General features: G+C 39.7%; 1 protein-coding gene across 1 annotated transcript; it reads right to left on the bottom strand.

Moving 5' to 3' along the window:
• Window positions 1-279: 279 nt before the first annotated feature.
• niban2a (niban apoptosis regulator 2a) lies at window positions 280-24,678 on the bottom strand. The gene is made up of 14 exons (XM_087791048.1): window positions 24,060-24,678; window positions 18,456-18,586; window positions 15,974-16,102; window positions 15,785-15,890; window positions 14,396-14,563; window positions 7,592-7,707; window positions 5,128-5,232; window positions 4,888-5,050; window positions 3,427-3,614; window positions 3,047-3,202; window positions 2,352-2,465; window positions 2,133-2,240; window positions 1,742-1,853; window positions 280-1,664 (listed from the first exon to the last, which is right to left on the bottom strand). Exons 1-14 carry the CDS (start codon window positions 24,112-24,114, stop codon window positions 892-894), a joined length of 2,424 nt encoding a protein of 807 aa, XP_087647174.1. The 5' UTR covers window positions 24,115-24,678; the 3' UTR covers window positions 280-891.
• Between the last annotated feature and the right edge of the window lie 625 nt (window positions 24,679-25,303).

The raw sequence follows: 25,303 nt of genomic DNA, 5'->3' as shown, positions 1-25,303 counted from the left end.
TGTCCCCGGATCATATTTTGTTTATTGTGTGTTGGAGCTTCTACGTGATGATCCAACGTATGGAGACACGTCTGTGTCGTTTGGATCATAAATGGTTTTGATTTAGGAACTTAATGATGATGTCAGAGGTGAAGCATGACGATGATGTCAGAGGTGGAAACATGAAAATGATGTCATGAAGGGGAGCATGACGATGATGTCAGAGGTTGAGGATGATGTCAGAGGTGGAGCATGACGATGATGTCAGAGGTGGAAACATGAAAATGATGTCATGAAGGGGAGCATGACGATGATGTCAGAGGTTGAGGATGATGTCAGAGCTGAAGCATGACGATGATGTCAGAGCTGAAGCATGACGATGATGTCAGAGGTGGAGCATGACGATGATGTCAGAGCTGAAGCATGACGATGATGTCAGAGCTGAAGCAAGATGATGATGTCAGAGCTGAAGCAAGACGATGATGTCAGAGGTGGAGCATAATGATGATGTCAGAGGTGGAGCATGATGATGATGTCAGAGGGGGAGCATGATGATGTCATAGGTGGAAACGTGATGATGTCATGGAGGGGAGCACGATGATGTCAGAAGGGGAGCATGATGATGATGTCATGGAGGGGAGCACGATGATGTCAGAAGGGGAGCATGATGATGATGTCATGGAGGGGAGCACACTGATGATGTCATGGAGGGGAGCACGATGATGATGTCATAGGTGAAAACGTGATGATGATGTCATGAAGGGGAGCACACTGATGATGTCATGGAGGGGAGCACGATGATGATGTCATGGAGGGGGAGCATGATGATGATGATGTCATAGGTGGAAACACGACATCCGGAGCATAACATACAAACAAAGTCTTAAATAAAACCCTCATGGTTTGTCCCTCTCATGCCAGACTCACGTCCACTTCTACCGGGTCGACTATTTTGTCGTCTCCGTTCACTGGGTCGGCGCTGGGAGACTTATGGTCGCCCGTACCACCGTCGTTGGTCTTTAAATCCGACTCACATGTAGGTTTTAGAGGCTGATCCTCCACTTTAGTGTCGCCCACGTCCTGCTTCCTGCTGACCACCAGCTGCTCCAGGAGCCGCCGCGGGGACGTCTTCTGGGGGGACTTGGTCGGAGTGTCGTCCACCACGGTGGTGACGGACACCACCTCCTCCTGGACTCCGTCCTCCAGCGTGACGGTCCCGCTGGTCGCCTCCGTCTCCAAGGTTTTGTCCAGCTGTTTCTGCTCCGTGGCGGGCAGAACCATCTCCAGCACCGGGTTGATCAGGTCCCGGATCTCGTTCACGCTGTCGGGCGACTTGGGCTCCTCGTTCGGGACCGCCGCCTCCTCGTCCGGCCCTGAACCTTCGTCCGCCCCCTCGGACACGTCCTCCTCCGGGATCAGCTCCACGCCAGGGACCTCCATGCAGGACTCCAGCGCCAGAGGAAGCCCGTCCAGCTGGATCATGGACACCACCTGCTTGCGTCTCTTCCCGGTGTTGCCTTCCCCGTTATCTCCGGCCAAACCTTCGCCGTCCTCGGCGCCGAACTTGGCGGCCCAGTCCACGGCCGGGGACTCGCCCAGCAGATGGAGGTTCGGGTCGCTGTTGGTCAGGACGATGCTGTCTCTGTAGAGGTTGTGTCGCCTCTGGACGGCCGCTTCCTTCACAGCTGGAAACAACGGACACGAGCGTCACTCGCGGGGGAAACCACCATCTCTGGACCCTCGGCCGGGTCACCAGACTCACCCATCATGATGTCCTTGGTGACCGTCTGCAGGACCACCTCCTCGAAGATGTTCTCCACCAGCAGGAAACGGGAAAAGTCCTCGAAGATGAGCTCTTTGAAGCGAGGAAGCTCCTGAGGCAGGAGAGGAAACCAAACAACAATGAGAAGAGAAGGAGCTGTAAATGTTTAATACATTCCACATGGTGCTGCTGAATAGAGTTTTGTCAAAAGATACCCCCCAAAAAAACAATGAAAGTAAAGACGTAGACAATTAATTATCAAAACTCGGTCAATTCTAAATATTTATCGAAGGAATTCAATTAAAAAAAACCAAAAATCAGAGACCAATTGAATGGTAAAACAGCTGGTTGTAATCAGTACTTCCAAATATAATAAACGTTGAGGACTCACAGAGGAACATGTCGGGGACAGATGCTGCAGCATATACGGGATGATGATCTGCAGAAGAGCCTCTCTGAAGAACTTCTTCCTCACAGTGCTGCTGTCGTAGTCGTATTTCTGCAACATTAACACAATAGTTAGAAAAGTGACTGAATCACCGAATGAATCAGTTTCTGGCAGAAAACGTCCATCATTTTCCACGTTAATCAGACAAATATCGTCTTCTACCTTCAGAACTCTGTCCTGACATCGTTGGATGGTGTTGCAGATCTCTTCCTCCCCCTGAGACTCCAGAGACTGTTGGAGCAGCTGCTCAAATGTGTAAACGGAATTATCCATTTGCTGTAAAACACATTACAAACAAATGAAAAAGGCTGCGGGCGTCAGAATAAAGAACTGTACGTGTCCAGCAGATGGCAGCAGAGACACCGTCAGGTTATGGATGTTTCAACTTCATTGTACATATAAATCTGCACTTTCAGTCATGTTTTTGACAAGAATATATTTTTCCTTTACAATTAGAAAATAGCAACTTATATATTTTAATAAAAAAGATCAACAGTATAACACATTTTCATTATCTTGGTGGTCAAATCATTCATAGTTTGATTTATTTCTGATCAAATTTCCCTGAGCACAAATTAGAGATGGTTAAATATTTTTGCAAGTAATTATGTGAATAACATAATTTCACTGTTTGTTTTTTTTAAGCAAGGTTTAAAAGACACCAGTTTTTATAGATTAAATTGTATATAAATAAATACAATTACAAAATGTCTATACATTGGCAATACATTGTACAAAGCACAAGTAAACATCATTTAAACACATTAAAACAAATAAACACACTATAACAAACAGCAGCAGTGGAAATAGGATTAAAGAACACAATAAAACAAACACTAGAAAGCCACTGCTCTCACCTCCCTCATGAGGATCTGGGCCCTGCTGACAAACACTGAAGGGTTGGAGACTTCAAATCTCTGCTGCAGACCCTCCAGGTTGAGCTCCTCCACCTTCTCGTAGCAGCTCTGCATCTTCACCGGGTGGAAGGCCAGCATCGACAGCCGGTCCATTTGCTGGAGGGAAGGAAAACAAAAACGACCACCAGAGGGCAGAAGTCAGTAAGTGTTGAAACATGAGCAGCAGGTGATGATGCCACGCCCTGAATGATCGAGCACTGTTGACATCTAGATCTGAACCTCATGATAGATGGTTCTGTCATCTGTGGATAAATCCATCTCATATTTGCTTTACTCGTCATTACTCAGGTCAATATCACGAGGAATCAGACGTGACTCACCTCGCCCAGCTTCTCTTTGCCTCCGCCGTTGAGCGAGTTCTTGCTCATCTCCACCAGCTCCCTGAAGAAGACGTCCCGGACCTCCGCGAAGCCTCGACTGGTGGGCTCCATCAGGGCCTCCAGGATGGAGGCGATGTAGGGCTGGACGTTGGTCCTGAGGAGCTGCTCCGCTTTGGGCAGGACCAGAGCTGCAGTCGGACACAAGACGACAACAACGGGTTAAATACAAGCCAGGACGATGATGAGCTGTTCCGTCAACAGTTAAGAAGGCGATGATAAGGAAGGGAATGTAACACTGAGACATCATGGAGCTCATGTCAGCAGGATCGTTCCATCATCTAAACATCCATTTTCATGATAAAAGCAAATATTAAAGTCAAAGTGACAGCAACAGTAGAAGCCAAAAGTGAATATTCTGAGCAGGAGTTTTATAAACGGGACTAACGTAGATGACACACTGGAATGCTGCTCTTCTACTTTCACACGGTGGGAAAGTGAGGGAAAATAGTCATGCGTGCCAAGTTTGTCTTTGCAATACAATAATAAACTCGAGTAAGCACTCATGCCATCTTGTTCTGTAAACATTGTCATGAGAAGGAAAATAATAGCGTATTGGCAAGAACCTGGTGATAGGGTATTTATCACGATATGATATATTGCGATACTGTAATAACAAGAATATATATGTAGTACTGTCGAGTACTTGACTCTGGTGTTGCAGAATTTACAGACCACGTGACTCTCGAAATGGTAACTGCTTTCATTGGTTTTAAAAACCAACATGTCCTAACATCAGCTTTAAACCCTGATGCAGTCAGTTGTATCCTCTCGTCCTCAGTCATCGCGGGATTTATTTGTTCCTTGAGCTGCAAAGGTGAAGATGAAGTCGTAACTGCTTTTATTTTGTTTTGAAATCGAAATAAGCTTTAAAAGCTGCTGGAGTCGACTGTATCCTCTCATCCCTATGTCAACTGGCAGGATTTGATTGTTCCTTAAGGTTAGGAGCATGTATTGACTGCTGCCATCTAGCTGCTGTAAATGTAATTGCAACACAAAAATGAACAAATGTTTTAATATTTGAATGTTAATTGTAAAAAAAGAAAATATACAAGAATCTAATTTCTTTCCTGCTTTTATCCACAAATATAAACCATTATAGAACTAAGAAAAAATGAAAATCTGATTTGTCTATTTTTATTTCGAAACAGTGCTGTTGAGTAAAGTCTTGTTGTCTTGAAAAAGAAAATTGCAATATTCAAGTTTATTGACATTTTCTTAGATCTTAGATACCTTGAAAAAACAAAAGAAGGTTGAAGTCCAGCATCAGAGATCAGGACACCTCTAAGAACAGTTACCTCAACTAAAAAATAAATTCTTTCATGTAGTTGTGTGTTGTTTTTCTTGCAGATAGTACTGGACAAATCGTGAGAAGTCTGTCTTCAACAGCACGACAGGTGTTACCTCTCATCTTGTTGCTGACGTGCTCTTTAGACGTGACGATCTGGTCCATGTCGGTGCGGAGTCGTGTGTCCAGCTGAGTCTTCTGGGCCTCGCAGGCTCCCACCAGAGCCTCGTACTGACTGTTGGTCTGAGTCAGGACCTGCTTGTACACCGCGTCCGAGATCTGGTCGCCAAAAAAAAAGGACGATGATGAGTGCGATGGTTCGAGTCCGAGCGACGAGATCCAAACGCGTTGCTCACCAACATCCAGCTTCTCTGCTTCTGCTGCAGCTTCCCTTTCAGACGAGGACCGATGGCGTCCCTCAGGTCCGGGTGGAGGCTCTCCATCACCATGTTGGCTAGAATCTGTACACATGCAGCGACACGCATTAGGAAGCTTTCAGAGACAATTTGGATCGTGTGAAGTAAAAGAAATAGAAACTAGACAGACAAATAAATAAAATTAATGTATACGTTTTCTGCTCTCTTGATCCTTACTACCCTAAAAAGTGTTTCATTTTTTAAAATATCACTTTCTCTGAAGGAGCACTAGCATGCGGTTCTTGATGGACTCTCTTTTTATTCAAGATTACTCGAAGAAACAAACCTGTAAATGAGTAAAACACACTCTAAATGCAACTTGTTTTGGAAAAACCAGTCGCCAGCTCTTGCTGACTCAGCGTATTTACTGCTTTTATGTGAAGGTCGGTCCGTGAATATAATGCACACATCAAAACGATCTGCGATGCTTAAAAAGTTGGGGACTCCTGCCAATACGAACTGCAACAGTCGAACCTCTCCTAAACCTCTGTGTTCCTGATTAAAAGATGCTAGAATTAAGACTGATTGGTTTAGAATGGAGAGAACCACGAGAAGGAAATCTCTTTAATGCATATTCTTAGGATAAAGGGAAAGGATTTGCATCACAGGACAAATAAAGGATTCAAACCTATAACCTTCAGGAAATTAATTTTGATATCTAGATAGTACTTTATCCTGCGGAAACGTACCTTTGGGACATTGGAATTCTAATAACTGCACAGGCAGGAAAGCAGAAGAGCATAATAGAGGAATAAAAGTATAAGAAATAAGAACATTAAATGCAGTTTTTACTAAAGACAAAATTCTAAACATGAAAATCCAGACTTGTAGACACTAGCTTTTAAAAAACCTCTTGCTGACTAGACAGGTTTCCGTCGTAAAGTGAACGTAGTGAATCTTGGATGTCTGCCAGAGATATGATCGCTTCGACACATCGACCCGGAGAGTGTTTTGTGTCGAGTTCACAGACAATGTGTTGTCCTGGAATCCACGGTTCGCACACACACACTTCATCGGAACAACGACAAATTGTACCACCGGAGGTTTGGGGGGGAGATGGAGGGGGGGCAAATAAGGAAGAGATAAGGGGGGCACGCCCTCACGTGGTGAAGAAAAAAAAGCCCCTCACACGAGAGTGAAAGAGCCTCATTTAGATGAGAGGCTCCAGTCGAGCGTGTATAAATGTGTGTGTGAACCTGTGCATGCTTGCATGTGGAAGGGTGGGGCTCGACAAGGCTGTGTGTCAAAGCATTCTTGTTCTCCAATGAGCGTCGCCTCCTGAAGTGAAACATTACTATTTCCCCTCAAATACGACCGATGGATCCAGGAGGACTTAAAGGCTTCTGTGCTGTTGCACAATGAAGTCGACGGTGAGTCGGGTCGTGTCGACTCTTGCCCGGGACTCAAAAGTGCCGATGACGACCTGATCATATAAGGATGTGAGCCACTGGAGCGAGGCGCTCGACTCATGAGGCACAGACACACTCCTTACTTTTACTAGCGTGTGTTTTATTGGGTCAGACCTGGAGTCACGTCCTGCGGGATTCAAAGAAACCTGCTGTCTAAATAAGACGTCAGTGTTTCAGAGTCAATTCAATCAAAGGGACTTTCAAAGAAAAGTCAGCTTCATCCACTCAAACCACTCTCTAAACTATTTCTATTAAATACAGAGTTAAAAATTAATATATTTCTGTGTGTTTTTTTCCCCCAAGAAAGGTTTATTATCATTGCGAGTTGCAGCTCACCTGTAGAGGGCGCTTTGCTAAATAATATTCCAAACGATAAAAGCATAAATCTATTAAAATGACCTCAATATTTTCATTCCTTTATTCATTAAAGAGTCTATTTCATGGTGAGTTATCTTCGAGGGAAATCAGAAATATGGAAATTGGACCAGATCAACCCAGTTTTGCATATCAAGCAGTAGTAAATGGTTTCGCTTTCTCCGCTTTTCAGCACTACAGCAAGTCATCCATTCATCCATTTATACACTGACGGCAGTAGGCTGTGACGCAGCGCCCAATCTCGCCATCAGGGTTAAGTGTCTTGCTCAGGGGAAGAGAGACAAAAATCAAATTAGGAACTGGGATTGAATCCAGAACTTCTTAGCCACAAGATTAACGAAAATACACAAAAACAATTGACGATGATGGATTTTGCGAAGCCTTTGAGTTTGCTTTGCGTAGCTATGATGAGTGCTCAGATAACCCAGGGTCACCTTGACCCAGAGACAACACATGGGATACCAACATTGGTCCTTTGGGTCACATTGACCCTGAGATAACCCAAGGGCTTTAAAGACCTTCCAAAGTGTTAAATAATAAAATAATACAAATCAATGAGCTCGAGTTATTTGAATGGTTTTTTCATGGTTTTGATTGCGATGAAAAGGTTCAAGTCCCACCTGTGAAGGAGCTCCGCACATCATGTCCCACGTCCCGTAGTTTCCTTTGGCTTGTCTGTAAAGTCGCACGGAGTCGGTGAAGGCCGGTGTCTTAACGGTGCAGTCCTCTGGGAGACCTGTGGGTGGCAGAAGAGAGCAAATGATCAATAAATGTAGCACTGAAACAAGAGTGGAGCTCCTGGAAAGAAAATATTTCAGAAAAGAACCAAACTTAAGCCAAGGTTTATTAGAAACAGATATTGATTCATCGGCCATTTTTTTTAATCTAATTTTGAGAGCATTTTTGGCACATGCATAACAAGACGTCACAATTAATTCAACATGTAGACAACAGGCTCACCCAGATGTGTCACACGTGTTTTTTTTAGAAGAACTGTATACACGTGGTTACCATGACAGCGGGTAACGGCAGCCACAGTCACCGCTTCTTAAAAACATTTCAGGAAGTTGGTCATTGTCATACGTCTGTGATCATCCCAACTATGAATAGAATCTTGTTCTCCGTCGTCGGTCTCTGACTCATCTAGTCATTGATTTTGTGTTCGTAGCAAGAGAAGAATAAACTCAGCAGAAGCAATGATTTGATAGTCAAGCTTCTCTTATTTATAAAATGTATAGTTATATATGCGGTTTTGGAAAATTAAATATAAAAAACATATTCAGCAATGTCTTATCCTAATACTATTTGTGTTGACTGTAAATAAACATTTTTTTAAGTTTCAATTAAATTCACATTAAAATGATATTATTCACGTATTCACACGTTACAATTTTTATAAATTAAACGAAATCAACTAAAACTTTCTGTTCAACCAAAAAAATAAAAAATAAAATCGAAATCAAATAATAAATAAATGACTATTAAACCACATTCAAAAAGGCATTATCACGGCATAAAAACTAGATTTTAAGAGGGATTAATTGTGGATTACAAATATTGGCCACCAACGTTAGCCAGCAGTCCTAGTTTCTAAATCCCCAAAATTGATTTGAAAATCCCTTCTTCATCCCTCACATACATACATACATTTGTATAAAATATAACCTGATTTTCAACCACCAAAAATAAATAACTGAACCAAACGACGTGGTCGATTATTAGGAAGAAGCAAAATGAAAACATTTGAAAGGAAGGACATGTTTCTGTCTTCAGATTAACTTTAGAAACTGAGCTCTGAATAGATCAAGCGTCTGTTGGCTTCTCATATCAGGCACTTGTCTGACAACTTGTTTCATCAATAAATGGCTCCCACAGCATTTATTAAAAAAAAGGCCCCAAATATACTTTCTCTGGCCTAAAAATAGATACTTTTGTGCTGCTATTCCTGGCGGCTTCTCAAGAAATCGACCCGGCTCTTGAGCAAACAAATATCGGTCGTAACCATAACATGGATACATTTAAGGATAATAATAATAATAATAATCTCTATTTATATAGCGCCTTTCTAGACCAGGGTCAGGATTCAGTTTTGTTGTTTTAAACACAATTTTAGATACAGTTTCTGTGGTGAGGATTTGCTTCAATGAGTTCCTCAGTTTGTTTCTCCAGATCATTTGGACCACTTTTTATGATTCACCAAATTGACGTTCAATAAATTCACGTGCACTTAAAATTAAAGGTGTAGACAAATATTTCTTCATGTGCAACAACTGTTGACACATGATGCATTTTCCCTTGTCGTCTTTCCTCAATAGATAGAATTCCATCTGTCAAACTCATGGCTAAATCTTGCCCCGCCAAGTTATTAAAGATGAGACGAATAAAAAACATAATTATAACACGAATTGATATCAACAACTACACAGAGATGTCTAATAGCAGTAAAATGATGTTGAATTAAAGGAATTTGATGGGAATGTTTGATACAGAAGGACAAATATAGGGTAGTAAAGATATATGAAACCTCCAAAAATAAAAAGAAGATATCAAAATCAGACTTGTACTTTCTGTTAAAAGACATTTGGGTAAATATGCTTTTTGTTAGGGCTCGCAACACTGACTTCTAAACGATTTTGGCCCCAGTGAACACCCCTGGATTTAAAGATCACTCGTTCATGTCAAAGATTCTCCCGACAATGTTCTCAAAAAAGGCTGCACACTTAAGTCATGTCTCTCACGACACACACTCGGTCCACAACTTCTACGTCTGAGACTCGGAGGATGTTGACAAAGTCAGGAAGTGTGACCAAGGATTCAGTGGGCCACGCCGAGCTAGACAGGAAGTTGTGCTCGCTAGCTCTCGCGTGTTTGTCTTGGCGCTGGTTTGCATGAGAACAGAACCACTGACGTCTGTGGAGGAGGGAAGTGATGAGCAAGTCTGCCGAAATATTCGGAGGCCAGATGCTAATGTGGGAAGAAACTTCCCGAAATTATATATTTCTTTTGGTGGATTTTCGACCCAATATTATGTTCAATGACTTTTGTTGTGTAGTAATTTTTAACTGCACAACACTTATCCTTTAAGGTCAAGCATTTTAGACACCAAACGTGAAAACGCACTTGTATGTTTGCATGCAACTCTACATACCTCAAGTTTGAGGTCAGATGAAGGATTAGATGGACGTTTCTCTGACCGCGTGTGTGTGTGTGTGTGTGTGCGTATGTGTGTCAACTGTGTAAACAGAACATGTGGCACCACTTACTACGCTCCCTGTATTTCAGGCATTTCCCTCCTCACTCCAGTCTGACGCTATGTCAGGAGCCGGTCGAGGGCAAATTCCTGAGACTTCTGCTTTTACAAAACTGTGCATTTCATCATATTTGACATTTTTAAATGGCTGCTCATGTGCTTCGCTGTAGACCGTGTTTTATTAGCACTGTAGTCCATCTGATACGGTTTTAAAAACTGGCTGCTTTTCCCATTAACATCCATCCGATAGGATTCCCCGGCGTGGGAGCAGGTTTTATGAAATTTGAAAATCGTTTGTTGGAGACTTAGAGAGTTTGGAACTCGACTCCATGCGGGTGTGCGGCGGCCATTAGACATGATTGATGGCACTCAAGTGGCTCCACGGCACCTCAAAGTACTGAAGTGATGCCTCACGGCGCTTACTGGAAGCACAGAGGAAGCTCTCATTAGGGGTACTAATGATCCGAACCTTTCCCTCTGCAGATGAAGACGACTTCAGCTTCTACCCGGCAACAACCCTCGCATAAGTGATCGCGGAAGACGCCACAGCAGGTCAAATGTAGTATTATTTTCAATTAACCCATCTTAAAAGGTCCAATATTCTCATTAACCCTCAATTAAGTGACGTTCCAGTGATGCATGTGCATTAATAAAACACATTAAGTTTGTGAATCTCACCGGGTATCAGCTAAAAACTGCTAATAATGATCAGATTAGATACATTTCTCAACTCTGTAACCTCCATAGTACTTAGATATAGCAATGTTGTTTTTTTCATGATACAATATAGATATTAAAAGCACTGTATCGATATATTTAAAAAATATACATTATATTATTATTTGTATTTTATTCGCCTTGAATTCATATTTTATTTGAATTAATAGTATTATGTGTCTTTTTCCCAATAAAGCATGTATAAAATGAATTATTCTTTATTCAGTATTTTGCAAATATTAACACTGTTTGATCAGTTCTGTGTTGCAATTCAACTCCCAGCTGCTAGATGGCAGCAGTCATGTCCTCTGCCACTAAATGAATATTAAAATCCTGTGCATGAATGTGCAATGACTGAGAACGAGAGGATACATTCGACTCCGGCAGCTTTTAAAGTTGAGGTATTAAGGTTTAAAAACATAAAAGCAGTTATGACTTTGTCAAGAGTCATGTGGTCTGTAAATTCTGCAACACTAGACAATACTACAAATATATATTTGTGCCTACAGTATAACAATATTGTATTATATTGCATTGTTGCCCCTGTATCTTGATACGTATCGTATCGCCAGATTATTGCCAATACACTCTTGTCATACCCGTATCATAGATGGTTTTTAAAACCATTATAATTTTAAAATAGTTTACTCACATGGTTCTTTTTTCACTTTTGTCATGTTTATCATTTAATTCTACACAGCAATCTTTTATGATAGCCATTTAGAAATGTGTAAAACTGCCCACAACACAAACATGTTTACCACACACCCCAGATGTCATTAAACCACCTGAATAAGGGAACTTTTTCTGGATATACACACACACGCGTGTCTGTGTGTGGCTCTAGATCCGAGAGGTCAAAGGTCAGGCTAGTATAACACCATTTATAACCAGCCTGGAAAAGCCTCTACCGGTTCTGGTTTCCGTCAAAACCAGGAACATGACGGAGGTGAGACCAGGGCGTGTCGCCGCAAACCCACCAGCATGAATGCCGGGAGGTGAATCCATGCGAGCTGTGGACGCTGTGCAACAGCTGGAATGTTTCGGGAGTGACAGAACGTTGCATGCCTGGACAGGTAGTGTTAATAAGTGGAAGGTGGGAAACGACTGGAGACACAAACAAGGCTGCTTTTTGTCTGGTTGTCAAAAGGCCCTCTGTGTCACACTTGAGTTTCACTTGGGACACAATTTTACCCACAACACAACAATTCAACATCCATTTTAAAAACGTAAATCCAACATAAAGAATAACAGGCTGAGCCTGGTGCTTCCACGTGCATGTTGGAACTTTAGCAAGGTTGGCAAGAGAGCATAAAAACACATCCAGGATCAGGTTGAACAACTCTGTCACCTGCTCATGAGCTTCAAGCCAGAATGTAGTTTGAATCTGAATAAACTTGCAGAAGGTCTATTTGACAGGTTGGAATAAGATCCTATTTGCTCACAATACTGAGAATAACCAACATATTCCCATGCGTTTTATATGCAAAACCTAAGAATTAAACTAAATGGTATTTTCAAAAATGGCTTCATCATCGTCATCATCACGGTCTCATTCTTTTCACCGCCACCATCACCATCTTCAAGCAAGTTGACATGTATAGTGAACCATCATAACAGGTTTGTGTGTCAAAGTGAGGTATATTTGAGACAATACCGAGTCAATAAAAAGGTCATCACATCCTTCTAGTGGTTTTAAATCTGCCGTTCTTACAGACCACTGCGCCATTTATTTACGTAAAAACAAACACTGTATTCCGACATTGTATCAACTTAAGAAAAGAATTCCAAAACAAGTGCGATCTTCTGCTGTTGGCAGACGGTACAATCTAGGCTTGGTCCTGCCTGAACAAGTCTGATCAAGTGTCCAAAATCGCACACTCAATAAAATGTCCTCTTGGCTAAGTGTGAAGAATCTTGAGCATTCGTCCTCGCAAACCAACTCGATCAGTAGCATGTGCTCGTAATGTCATGTCCGTGTTATGATATTAACCATGTTCCTGTCAACACCAGGAAGAAACAGTTATCATTGTTGATTTCTCTTTAACATAATGGCCCCGGCGGATGTGTGGCTAAGCTAAGAGTTGCATGACAAACCAAAGTGTTTGCACGTCCTGAGACGAGTCTCCTGCTCTCGACGGCTCACCAAATATGACGCTCGAGTAAAAGGACCCAGAGAACGGCTCCACCCATGTAGAACAAACACCTTCTCATTTGCAATCACAAGTTGAGTAAACGATTGTTGCTCAAGACAAAAAAAACAAACGCTGTCAAACTATCCCTTTTTTGCTTTTCACAGAGAAAAGTGAATCATTAATTTGCCCAAAACTCAGGGTTGAAATTGCTGCCAGAAGGGTGTGTCGAGCGTCTTTCAAATTGCCGACGTGACTGTGTCTGCCAGTTGTTTTCTTTAAATGTGGCAAATTTACTCCAATATAGTATATGCTGCTGGATCCAGGATGAAGGATCCAGTGCTAGTGGATCCACGAATGTCTACATGGCCTTGTCTGGACCCGCTTCCTCCACCCTTCCCCTCTTCAACCCTCCCAGCCGGTCATAGAAGAAGACCTTTAAAATCGAGTCTGGTTCTGCTTGAGGTTTCTGCTCTGTTAGAAGGATGCTTTTCCTCACCATGGTCTCTCATTTTAATTGGCTGGGATTGGACCATTTTCTCCCCCTTTATTAACCGTCAATAAAACTGTTTTGAGTCTTGCGATAACTCAGATTTGACACTTAAAATAATATTGAAAAGTTGTCGATCAGGTTTTTTTTTTTATCTTTCTGCTAATGAATTTGTGCTTTTTTTTTCCTTTTCCTCTGATTATTGACTTGGATTATGTTTTTTGATTCAACATTTCAAATGAATCGCTTTGATACTTTTGACCATATTTGATATTTTTAAGAGGCATCAGTTCCATAGAGGGACCAACATGAGACATTCTGTGGAATTAGAAACAAAATCTGGACTGACTTTAGATGAAAGTTGTTTTTTGAAGTTGAAATGCAAATATGTTTTCTTTTTACTCTCCCTGCAGTTTAGTTTGAACTGATCCTGTTCAGAAAAAAAAAAAAAATTCAGTTAAATTTATGAAATAAGAGAAAAATGCATTATTTGAATAGGGTTTATTTTACATTATAATCTTTGTTTTACTATTATTTATTATCATTTGATTTATTTGTATCAATGTTTATTATTGTTATTATTATAGTTTTTGTTGTTATTCTATTATATATATAATGTTTGCAATACGTGTACTATATATCCTAATTCAATGCGTATCCTTTTTTAGTCTTTTTCCTTATAACTGATGAAAAGAAAAGTTTTATCACTCAATCAATCTACTTTGTGTGATCAGGCTGATCAATAATCAGTGGTTGTTGCTGCAGCCGCTCGTAAATGCAGCTGCGAGTGTCGCGTCCGACATCCACACAGTGGTTGATAATAAGAGGCGAGTACCGTTGTTGCTGTGGCGAACACAGTCCTGCAGCACGGCGTGCCACTTCATCTGCTCCTTCTCTGTCATCACGCAGAAGTAATGGTGGCGGGCGTATGGATGCCACAGAATGAGAGGGAAAGCAGTCGCGCACCTGATGAAGGGATGACTGCTCACTTTGGCCTTGACTCCTGAGAGAGAACAAAAAAAATAAATATATTTTTACAAGCCTGGCTCACATGACGGCTGCTAAAGCATCACCTGCTATCATGATAAATACTTCCAAAGAGAAATCAAGTTTGTTTTATCCATGATTGTTTAAACATGGCGTGCAGGAGAAAGCGGATGTGAGCAGATCAGCAACAACATCATGATCACTGACAGGTTATAGTTTATGGGCCATAAGTGTTGTTCAATAGTGTGATTTATCAGGGTTGTCGGCCTGAGGAGTCTACACGTGTCAGCTGGCAGGGGGGTTCAGGCTCTTACAGTAAACTCTGACACTGTACAATTATTTCGACAGCTTCGAGTTTCTGTGGTGGCCTTTGAATATTCCTGATATAAAGATATACAAAATTAGATTTTTCTCCTTCTATTTTTTCTATAACAATTATTATATTTTATGTCACATATGTAGGTTATTATTCAAATTCTGAAATAGACTGAATATCCTTTCGATTCACTTCATTATTTTTCAATCTACAGTAGTTTAGCTTATTCAATTTTTATAGAACACAAATCTATGCAATTTATTTTTACCTTTTTGTAAAAAAAAGTGAACAACATTGTTCACTGTAGACCGTTTTATTAAATTATTATTTTAAGATACATTCAGTGAAGTATTTTACACACCAGGTCACTTTAATGCCATCATGATTATTTTCTATATATTAGTGCCATCAGAGTATTTAACGTTTGAATTCAACATCTGCAACCATGTTTAAATTCTGTTCTTAATAAAATGTTTTTTATGCATTTAACATTTTTGAAGAGTAACAATATATCCTATATAAAGTTATATATTGAAAGGTTGAATTTGATTCTGTTTTTTAAAAATAATCTAAAAATCTTGAAAATTCTAAATCAGAAAAAAAAACTTGACCTTTCAATATAGAAATGATTTAATTCAATCATTTATAAACCAACAACATTTAATTTCTCAAAATAAAAAAAAAGTTTCTACCTTAATGAGGATATATCAGTGTCACCAGTAATTTTGAATGGTTTGTATTCAACATTTCAAACTAAAAGTGTAAGAAATAAGACCAAATACAACAAAAAGTACCATAGACTATAAAAAGTGTTACGTTATTTTACTGTCATAAATCTGATCCAGGATGCCTCACGCCCCGAACACGGATAAGCGTAATACAACATGACGACAAAGATCAGAAACACCACCAAAGACTCACCTGGCAGGCTTTCATTGATCAGCTCCATGTACTCGTCCATGGAAGCCAGCGCTCTATAGCCCGCACAGTTGATGGCAACTTTCGGATGAAGGCCTCGTTCATGTGCCTGTCAGGTGTGACGAGATGTACCGTAAATACAAATGTAGCTTTTTTTTTTTTTTTTAACTGAACGTTGAGAATCGCTCTCACCGTTTTACTTTCAAAAAGGTTCATGTCGTAATTGTTTGGCACGGCAACGAAACGATTCCTCCACTTCCGGCTCTCCTCAAGATACTGGAACAGGTTCCCTGAGAAGATGGAGCGTCCGGCCAGGGGGTCCTGAAAGCAAAGTGGATACTTCAGCAAGTTATCAATGAAAAAAATGAACATTTTTAAAGTGGATTTCTTCCCCGTCAGTTCTGGATTTTGTTGGTTTTGTTTTTGTAGTTTTAAATTGCGTGTTGTGTGTACACAAATAACCATCCGCTTGATGTTTATATAAAAAACATTAAATGACTTTCTAAGCTCCGAGAGAATACATGTGGTATGTTTAATGCACATTAAACAAAAGAAAGTTCAAACATAAATCAAAACACACAGAAAAGTATTTATAACATCAAATGAAGGCTCAATTACGTGTGGTTCATGTGTCGCCACACAAGCAGCTGCCTGCCACATTACGAGCAGAGCGGCCAACTTTACATGTGAAAAACTCCCACAGCATCTCTCGTCATGTGTGAAACGCGTTCCACTTTCTCTTCGCGACTCGCAAATGGATGAAAAGTTGGAGCTTTGGTTCACGAAGGAAGCGACACGTTAGTAAGGGCTATTATAGCCTCTTGTTCTAGGATGAACCGGAATGAGTGCAGTCGTGCATGGTGGGCATGGTGGGCATGGAAAATAGGTTTCATCAGTTTAGGAGAAGATAGCGAAGCAACAAAAACAACAATGCTTGAGCATCGATTAGAACATGATCCGTGTTTTCCAGATTAACAAACCGTCTTTCTTCACCGTCATCTTTCTTTTTGTTTTATTTAGTCGAGTTTGTTCCATGTTTAAAAAGAAATACATTCCCACCAAGTGATAATGGTTATTCTTTAGCTTCCTTATTGTTAGCATTTTAGCATAGCTCAACACAAACAAATTTAAAATGTACAGATTCATTTTGAATACAAGAGGGACGTTATAGACGAGCAGTATGGAGGTTTTTGGATGTTTTGGAGTTTTGGACAAACATGTAGACGACGACGACAACAAAGCTGCAGTCGCTGCATTAAAATAAACAAACATTTTTATCTTTACCTCTAAAAAAGAACAGATTACTCTGAAAATAATCCCAACCCTTAGGCGACATAAGGATGAGTTGAAAATAAGATTTTGAGTAAACTTTTGAAGTTACTTTTATTAAATAGAAATCTGCTCCCATCAGCTCAAAAAGTGCACTTTTTTAAAATATTTAATTCAATTATTCTGAAAAGGGGATCAAGGGAATTTCCTAACAACAAATAATGACAGCATGATATTCCTGTGGAAGTTTTGGTTAGAATTGTTGCATTTTTATTTTATTTAACTTTAGATAACAGTGTTTTTTTGTGTCAATTTGTGTACATTTTTGAATGGGAAAACAATTACGTGGTAATGTCAGAACTTTTTTTAAATAGCATTTTTAAATATATTTACTCAATTACCTTCGGACTCATTGTCTTGTGAATAAGTAATGAGGTTTTCAAATGTTAGACACACGTGTATTGTAAACAGAGTAAGCAAAGTGTCACGATGAGAGTAAACTACAATAAAGCCGATTTGAATATCCAAGCACTCGAGTCAAATATTGACACGGAGTTGATGTGAGCCGAGTTGACAGGAGGTTAAGCTGTGGATAGAAAACACTTCAGTGGGGAAGGTATGTGTAAAACAAATGACTCCTGACTGAGGCATGGACAGACTTTTTAGTGGTCAATTAATGGCTTCTTTTACATGGTTTTATAAAAATAAATTTGTGTATTTATAACGCAAATCTATTAAAACACTCAAAAAGGGTTCAAGTTTAAGAGGTCTGTGGTGTGTGTGACCTCTAACCACTTTCATAATAGTGGTGAGATTTCACTTCCCTTTCTTAATTCTTCTCAACATTATCATCTGTAGATCCTATTAAGCTCCATTGTTGCTACAGAATATTTTGCTTTTCTTTGACTCAAATGTTTTTTTGCCAATGGCTTCAAGTCTGGACTTTGCATACACATGATAAACATATTCATATAGTTACAGCCTCAGCATTAGTTAGTTTATTTTTTATTTTGACATGAAAATAAATGCACACACCACTAAACTATTTGGAAGATATTTGTTTATCCTCACCCGTGTTCATGGGTTAACTTTCCTGTTTTTGTTGACACTGTTTTTGGAATTCCATTTTTTTTATTTTTTTTATCGACCACTTTCTTTCTCAGACCACCTGCTTCCTGCTACATTTTTCCACAGACAACCAAAATAGAGACACTCTTCCCTGCTGCGAGTCGATCCATGAAACCAAAACAACCACAACTGCAGTGGGTCCAGATGTCGGGGGTCGCACCGCAGACGTATATTTCCTCTTTTAAGATTAGTAACTTCATATTCTTTCACTATCTGTCAATGTCATTAGGAGCCGTTTCAGCTGGAGATCAGCATTCCTTCCAAAAGAGTGACTTGCCTTTCTATGAAGCAGCTGTGACTGCGCTCCTCCTCCTCCTTCGATCTCGAAGCGAACGCTGTTGAAGAGAGCGACTGCATATTGCTGCTCGTACACGTCACTGAACTCCTTAATCACATCTCGGGTTCTGGCTGTGGAGGAGACAAAAAAGCAGGAAAATGAGTCAGCATCCTTGAATTTTTAGAAATGATCATCAGTGTCCAAAACACCCAAACTGACTCCTATTTTTCGCAAGTATTTCAAGGTCTTCAAGAAGTATGTTTTTCCCAATAAAAAAACTGATGAGGTACTACTTTAAACAGGACTCATTCACACAAAGGAGATTTCTATATGTCGAGTCATCAATAGTTATTAATTAATAGTTTAAAAATGCATTTAAGAGATATTTCTCCTTTGTTATTATACTGACCTACATTTATTTAAAATTCAATTATTATTTCAGCCTGTGACGCATCAATGCAGTGCAATGAGCTCAACCTAACAGTGGGCTAGTTTGAGAAACGGAACATTTTTGAATTTGCAGTAGGCGAGGAAGAGTTGTGCTGCAGATCAAAACCACAGAAAAAGATCTGGAGTCTGAGATGTACCACCTAAATGGTACTTCCAACTTATTCTTCGTTTCATTTCATGAAGTGTATATTTTCTCTAGCAGATAAATCGGAGGAGAAAGAAAAGGAAATGGACACGCATTGACATTGAACTGAGAAAAAAAAGAGATTGTTAAAAAAAGTTAGAAATCTACTCTTTTCAATAAGTTAAACACAGAATACAAAAAAGAACTACAAGTACCAAGTACTTGTATGCCACAAGGTATCCATGAATCATTTAAAGCACTCAAACTGAAGTACCTTCTGGATTAAGTCAGACTCTTATTTTTAACTAACCTTTAGTCACAAGAAACTGTTACTTCTTCTCCAGTTGACATTGTGTCCCTTGGATGTAAACCTCAGCCATGCATACATGTTCCTGGTGTATTGTTACGAACTTGATATATAAAGAAGCATGATTACGTAAAGTGAAGCTTCATCATTTGTCAAGTCATGGAGAAAAGAGCATCTCCTTTTTGGGTCCCAACTGTGCCTGAATAATACATTTGTGTTCTCATCTAAAATGCAAAAAACTTCCCAAGCATCCACTTAATCCAAAGTCGAGTTGGAACATGATTAATAACCAAAAACATTTTCTGCGTAATTGGAACTTTTTTCTTGGCGGATGATTTTAAACGTACACGACACACCATTTGGAGGGTTAGACGGTGCAGTGAACTGCTCAAGGGCACTTTGAACATTGCGCAGACAACCCCTCCCACCAAAACATCCTGTAATGGAGGTCAGCAAATAACAGTCGGAATCAGACGGCAAAGCCCGACAGGGGGGGGGGGGAAGAGAAAGTATCGCTATTAATAGGAGTCATTAAAAGAGTTTGAGAAAAAAAACACGTTACACCTCTCGGCTGGTTTTCCGGCGCGAGGGCAACCACTGTCTGGCACATTCCAGCGGTTGAGGTATGTGTTAATCAGTGCGGTCGACTCCGTCAGCAACACGCTGTGTTGACTGATCTGTTTAGGGACGGATTCGAGGCAGGAAGGTGGGAGACGCAGTGCAGCGAGGGAGCAGGAAGGAAAAAGCTGACAGGACAAGTGGGGAGTGAATGTGGAGGAGACGGGAGAAGGACACTGATCAGGCAGTAACACAACACGGGTAGGTGGTATGAAGGGACGAGGGGAGTCGCCTGTGTATTTAATAAATAAACGCGAGACAATTTATCTACAAAAACACGTTGACATATATTGGATAATGTACATCTCGCAACAAAATGTATATTTGGAAGCAGAAATATTACTACGCAAAACAGCCTCACCCAAATGTAAACATCAATTAATACTGTTTAATAATTCCTTCACTTTATGGCCCCACATATAAACAATCGAAATACAATAATCTCTCAGCTCCATGACTAATTCAATGAGTGTACAGTTTATTGTTTTTTTGCAATTCTGAGTAACCGCACAAGCATGGACTGGATGAAAACCTCTTGTCCAAGACCTCAAAATCCCATCGTGGAAGGGAGTCGAGTTCTTTCCATTGGTCAACGGACGGTTCCAAAATAAGCAGACAGTGAGTCTGGAGAATTGGAAGGAAGACCAGTCTTTAGAGACGATGCACCAGCTTTGGCCTGAGAAATACAACAAAATGTAATCTTTCGTTTTACGTGTCGGTTTGTGCGTTTCTAATTAATTTCCCGGCTGGCGTTTTGTCATTTCTACCCTTCAGTCAGAATTTAAGCCATAAGTCTTCTCCTGTATTTTCACATGTTTTTATGACTATTTTGAAGTGAATTTACCAGTCTACACATGTGTTTTTTGTTAGTTGTAGTGCTAGAAATGTTTGAGAATTCGAGAGCAGAAGTCAATGATTTTGACATAAGGGAAGATTCCAGGATGAGTCATTGATAAATTCTTCTCTATAAAAACCACCACTTAAATGAACTAACTTAACGGATTATGGAGAAAATGGATGAAGACCAAGATAAAGTTTATCTATCCATCTATCAATCAATTATTGCGGAGTGTGGCCATGACATATATACAGTTGACGAAACAACAAATTGTGATTAAATGGATCCGAAATAAGAATTCTGGAGCCCAGAAATGTTTTCAATACACTAAAAGGTAAGAGTGGTTGCATCAGTAGTATGTCATGGCCTCTAAGAGTCCAACTCCCCTTAGGATTACAAAAAAGACTTGAGGGTCTGAACCAGTGATGCTAGAAGTCCACTGCTGTGATAATGGCTTGTTTGAACAGAAACTGGAGAGTTGCAGCTGAGTTGATGGAAGCCCCCAAGGAAACGTGGTCGGACACTTTAAGGACACGTTCAGAATGTCAAAAAACAAAACAAGAAAACATAGATCGTCAGGAACAGAACGGCATTCTGAATTTCCGACAATAGAAAAAGATCTTAAAGAGAAATAAGAATCATTTTCCAGGTCTTCCTTTTGTTGGGGGTCATTTAAAACGCTGTGGTAGATACATTAAACGCTTATAAAAAAAAGTCAGTAGATCACATCATTGATTATTAAATGTTAATACTTCCAAACTATTTTGACATTAGATCATTGAAGCGCACGCCTTAAATAAACGGTATTAAACGGTCATCGGTGTGTGCAGCTGATGGTAATCATTCCTCTCGCCGTTAATTTTTGCGGCTAAGATTTAAAGCTTGCCGTTAACATTTTGGATGCTGGCCATCTCTGCATGGTTTGGGTCACAAGGTCAGATGTTTTATGGCTTTGTGCACATTCCTGAGAAGGCAGAGTATCCAGAGACTTTCTTCATCAGACTTTATTTCACACTCGAGATGTGTCAAGTCAGACAAAAAAGAACCGGGTTATGGAGTGTTCAGTACATACTTGAATGATGGAGTATTCTTCAACAAAATGCGAGCATTATAGTTAATATATAACTGAATTTCACAATACTAATGGTGGTTTTAAACTACACTGCTCTTCAACATTATATCGGGCTGAGCAACTACACTTTATACTTTTATATTCCTGGAATACTTTTACTAATCCATAGCCAAATGGAGGATAGTATAAATAGGTATACCCGTTTGAAAAAAACTGTATAAAGTTACGACTCAACTCTACCCTTCACTATAAAAATAATTTTGGCTAGGCTACTGTACCACTTTCTTTTCACAGCACCTCAAGAACAATACAGAGCACTCATTAACTCGTTATAGATAATGGAAACAAATTTTACTACTTGTGTTTTAATTAATGTTTACAGCTTAGCTGCAGCAATAATGGATGCAATTATTACTTTGGCACTCAACTAATAAAAATATTGTTGTGTTTCAGACACAGCTTCTGTCGCCTTCCTTTTGCTATAACATGTTTTTTTATTATTATTATTTTTTATTTTTTTTTAAATCAAAGAATGTCACAAAAAACAAGCCCATTTTTTTAAAATTTAAATATTACTATTAATTTATTTATTTTTTAACCTTTTCCTTCTCAGTAAAGGCAAAGTTCATTATCAAGTTCAAATGATTACTGTAAAAAACAAGCCAAAGAAGATGACAGAAGGAGTGATGATGACCTTTGACTGACTGACATGCCAATAATCTTTGGGATGAGATAATGCCATCACATCTTTTTGTTGTTAACTGTGAAATGCAATCATCGAAAACTCCCAAGTTTGAAACTCGAACTATACTATAACCTTTTAATTTGTGAAGCACTGAAAAAGCAACACACACTTGCCACTTATTGCTGTACAGAAATAAGTAAAAATTAATAATAAAATACAATTAGACCACAAGAACACATTAAAAAGCAAGAGATAAGGTAAGACTTGGATTTAAAAATGATGGATGGAAAACATAAAGAATACAATCGGTGCAAAACAAAAATTATGCATATATATATATAGTTAGACACATTTCCATCGTGTAAAATTATTTTACGCTTTTAAAATTTACAATTAATGCTTGATCTTCAGATTTTTCTGAACTGTGTATACAATGACTTTAAAGACTCTAGAATCTCAGAAGGTTTGACTAGGCAGTGACAAAGACTGCTCCGGGATCAGGCGAGGACAGTGTTTTGTGATTTCTTAGCACATGATTGAATCAAAAATACTATACGTTTGGGATGGAAACGTGTTCAATTCACATTCGTGTGCTGTTTAGAGAACATGTTGCTGGTATTTAATCACACAGAAAACTCAACATAACACAAAAGAATCAACACGAAAACAACCGCCCGGAGATTTGATCAACAAACGATTCAATCATTTTAGAAAGTGCTGAACAGACGCTTTTTCAAAGAGGAAGCTACAGATTTAACTTCCTATTCTTGCCCAAATCTCTGTTACTAAGGTGCATCATAACCAAAAAAAACAATATTTTGTTTCGCTTTATTGTTACAATGCAAGCAATGTTTCCACTGAGCCTCTCCGACGCCTCACAGGTGAACTGAGGCCACAAACAAACAAACAATAGACCCGTCTTCACAATGGACTTCAGGTTTAAAGAAATGTTACATATTAGATCTTCACTCTTCCCACAGACACACACAAAAAAAGAAGGATCTTTTGAATCAAATATTAACTATAAGAGACATGGGTTACATATTAGATCTTCACTCTTCCCACACACAGACAAAAAAGAAGGATTTTTTCAATCAAATATCAACTATAAGAGACATGGATGAGCTGTGTCTCTCCCCCTTTTTTTTTTTACAACCATGGCTGTGATTCACTCCCTGACTGTTCTCTGGTGAAGGTGGAGCATCTAGAGACTCAAATAGCTTCAGTTTCAAACTTCTTTAGAGAAAAAACCTAGTCATTATGAGAGGCAGACCTGTGGCTGACTGTGGGGGGACCAGGAGAGAAAATGGGGAAAAAGGGAGGCTGGTTGGGAAGAACCAGAGGAACCAGAGAAGAAGAAAATGGGAAAACACAGGAATGTGACACTAATTGAATTCTACACATTATATGCCTTATTGTAGGTTAAAATAAAGGTTTTCATGTGATCAAATCGATGAACAATGATGCTACTATTCTTAAAGAAGAAGACAAAAATAAAGATATTTCTCACCCGTGATCATTTCCCTCTTGCCCTCATCCAGGTGAGATGAAACCACGTCCCCCATGGTCGCAAGAGATCCTTCAAAATCCACAAAAAAACGACAGTCCTGGTCCTTTCCACGTACAGTGAGCGGTTAAAAAAAAAACGCCGACCTCAGAGAACACGGAGCTCGTCCTCCACCATCGAGTGACTCACACCGGGCTTGAACTTCGACTGGGTCCGGGTGGTGCTGGTGCTGGTGGTTGGAGGAGGAGGAGGTTCGAGGCGTGGTGACGGAATGAAAAAAAAAAAAAAAAAAAAGGAGGAAGAGAACAGAGCTCGTACAGTGGCAGCAACAGAAAACACACCTTCAGACAATCATCACTGGTTCGACGTGTTAACTGGAGCCAAGGGTGTGGCCACAGAGACACAAGCCTCGTCTCTGTTTAACACATGTGACGGTAAACACCTCGCGTGTGTGTTCCGAACCCACCGGAAGAGGTTTTTTTTGTCGTTCGTTTGGCGCAACAGAAAAGGAAAAAAGAAAAAAGGAGAACAATGCGTTTTGACAAGCGAAGAAGACCCTTTAAAAATGCACGTTCGCTCATAAAAGCATAATGCTGCCACCTAACGGTGAGATTGTGACATTACAGCAACACCTGGTTTAAAACGTAGAAAGCGAGTGAATCGGAAATTTAAAACTAATAAACATTTTTTTTGCTTTTCAATTCCTTTTTAATTGTTTCCACCACCCCTCAAGTAAACGTGTTGAAGTTCATTTGGAATACATTTGAACTAAGAGCTTAGTGACGTCATAGAGCGTCGCTATGATGACGAGTCTACGTTGATATTTCATCAGATTATTGTCTTTAATGTTTGTTAAACTCAGAGGTTTTTTTTTTATCAGTGGCATCACTCGATTTGATCATTCACAAGAGGTTTATCGTTTATGAACCCAGTGCACTTGAACATCTTTAAAAAAAAAAGATCATCAAATTAAACTATAATATTATATTCAACCATTATCAAAGGTATAGTGTCGAGAAGCCCATACAAATAACCATATATATTTTTTGAAAATCCTATATTTAATAAAGTTTCCCTGCAAACACCGGGAATAATGAATTCATTCCAAAACGTTAAAAAAAAAAAAAATCCAAGATTGCGACAAACCTGCTTCTAGAGCTATTGGTTTGACAGCAGCATGACTATGTAGTATTTTGATTCTTTCTTTTTCCCTCAAACAATATAAACATAGAGAGCTGAGGTGCTGA

This window comes from Callionymus lyra, chromosome 5 (genome assembly GCF_982586985.1).
Source record: "Callionymus lyra chromosome 5, fCalLyr1.hap1.1, whole genome shotgun sequence".
NCBI lineage: Eukaryota > Metazoa > Chordata > Actinopteri > Syngnathiformes > Callionymidae > Callionymus > Callionymus lyra.
Note: the sequence above shows the minus strand (reverse complement) of the source record. Positions and strands in the feature narration are given on the sequence as shown.

Coding starts and splice junctions, on each gene's coding strand:
- niban2a (XM_087791048.1), bottom strand. CDS start 24,114: ATGGGGGACGTGGTTTCATCTCACCTGGATGAGGGCAAGAGGGAAATG. Junction 18,587..24,059: donor CAAGAGGGAAATGATCACGG/GTGAGAAATATC, acceptor TCTCCTCCACAG/CCAGAACCCGAGATGTGATT. Junction 5,051..5,127: donor AGCAGAGAAGCTGGATGTTG/GTGAGCAACGCG, acceptor TTTGGCGACCAG/ATCTCGGACGCGGTGTACAA.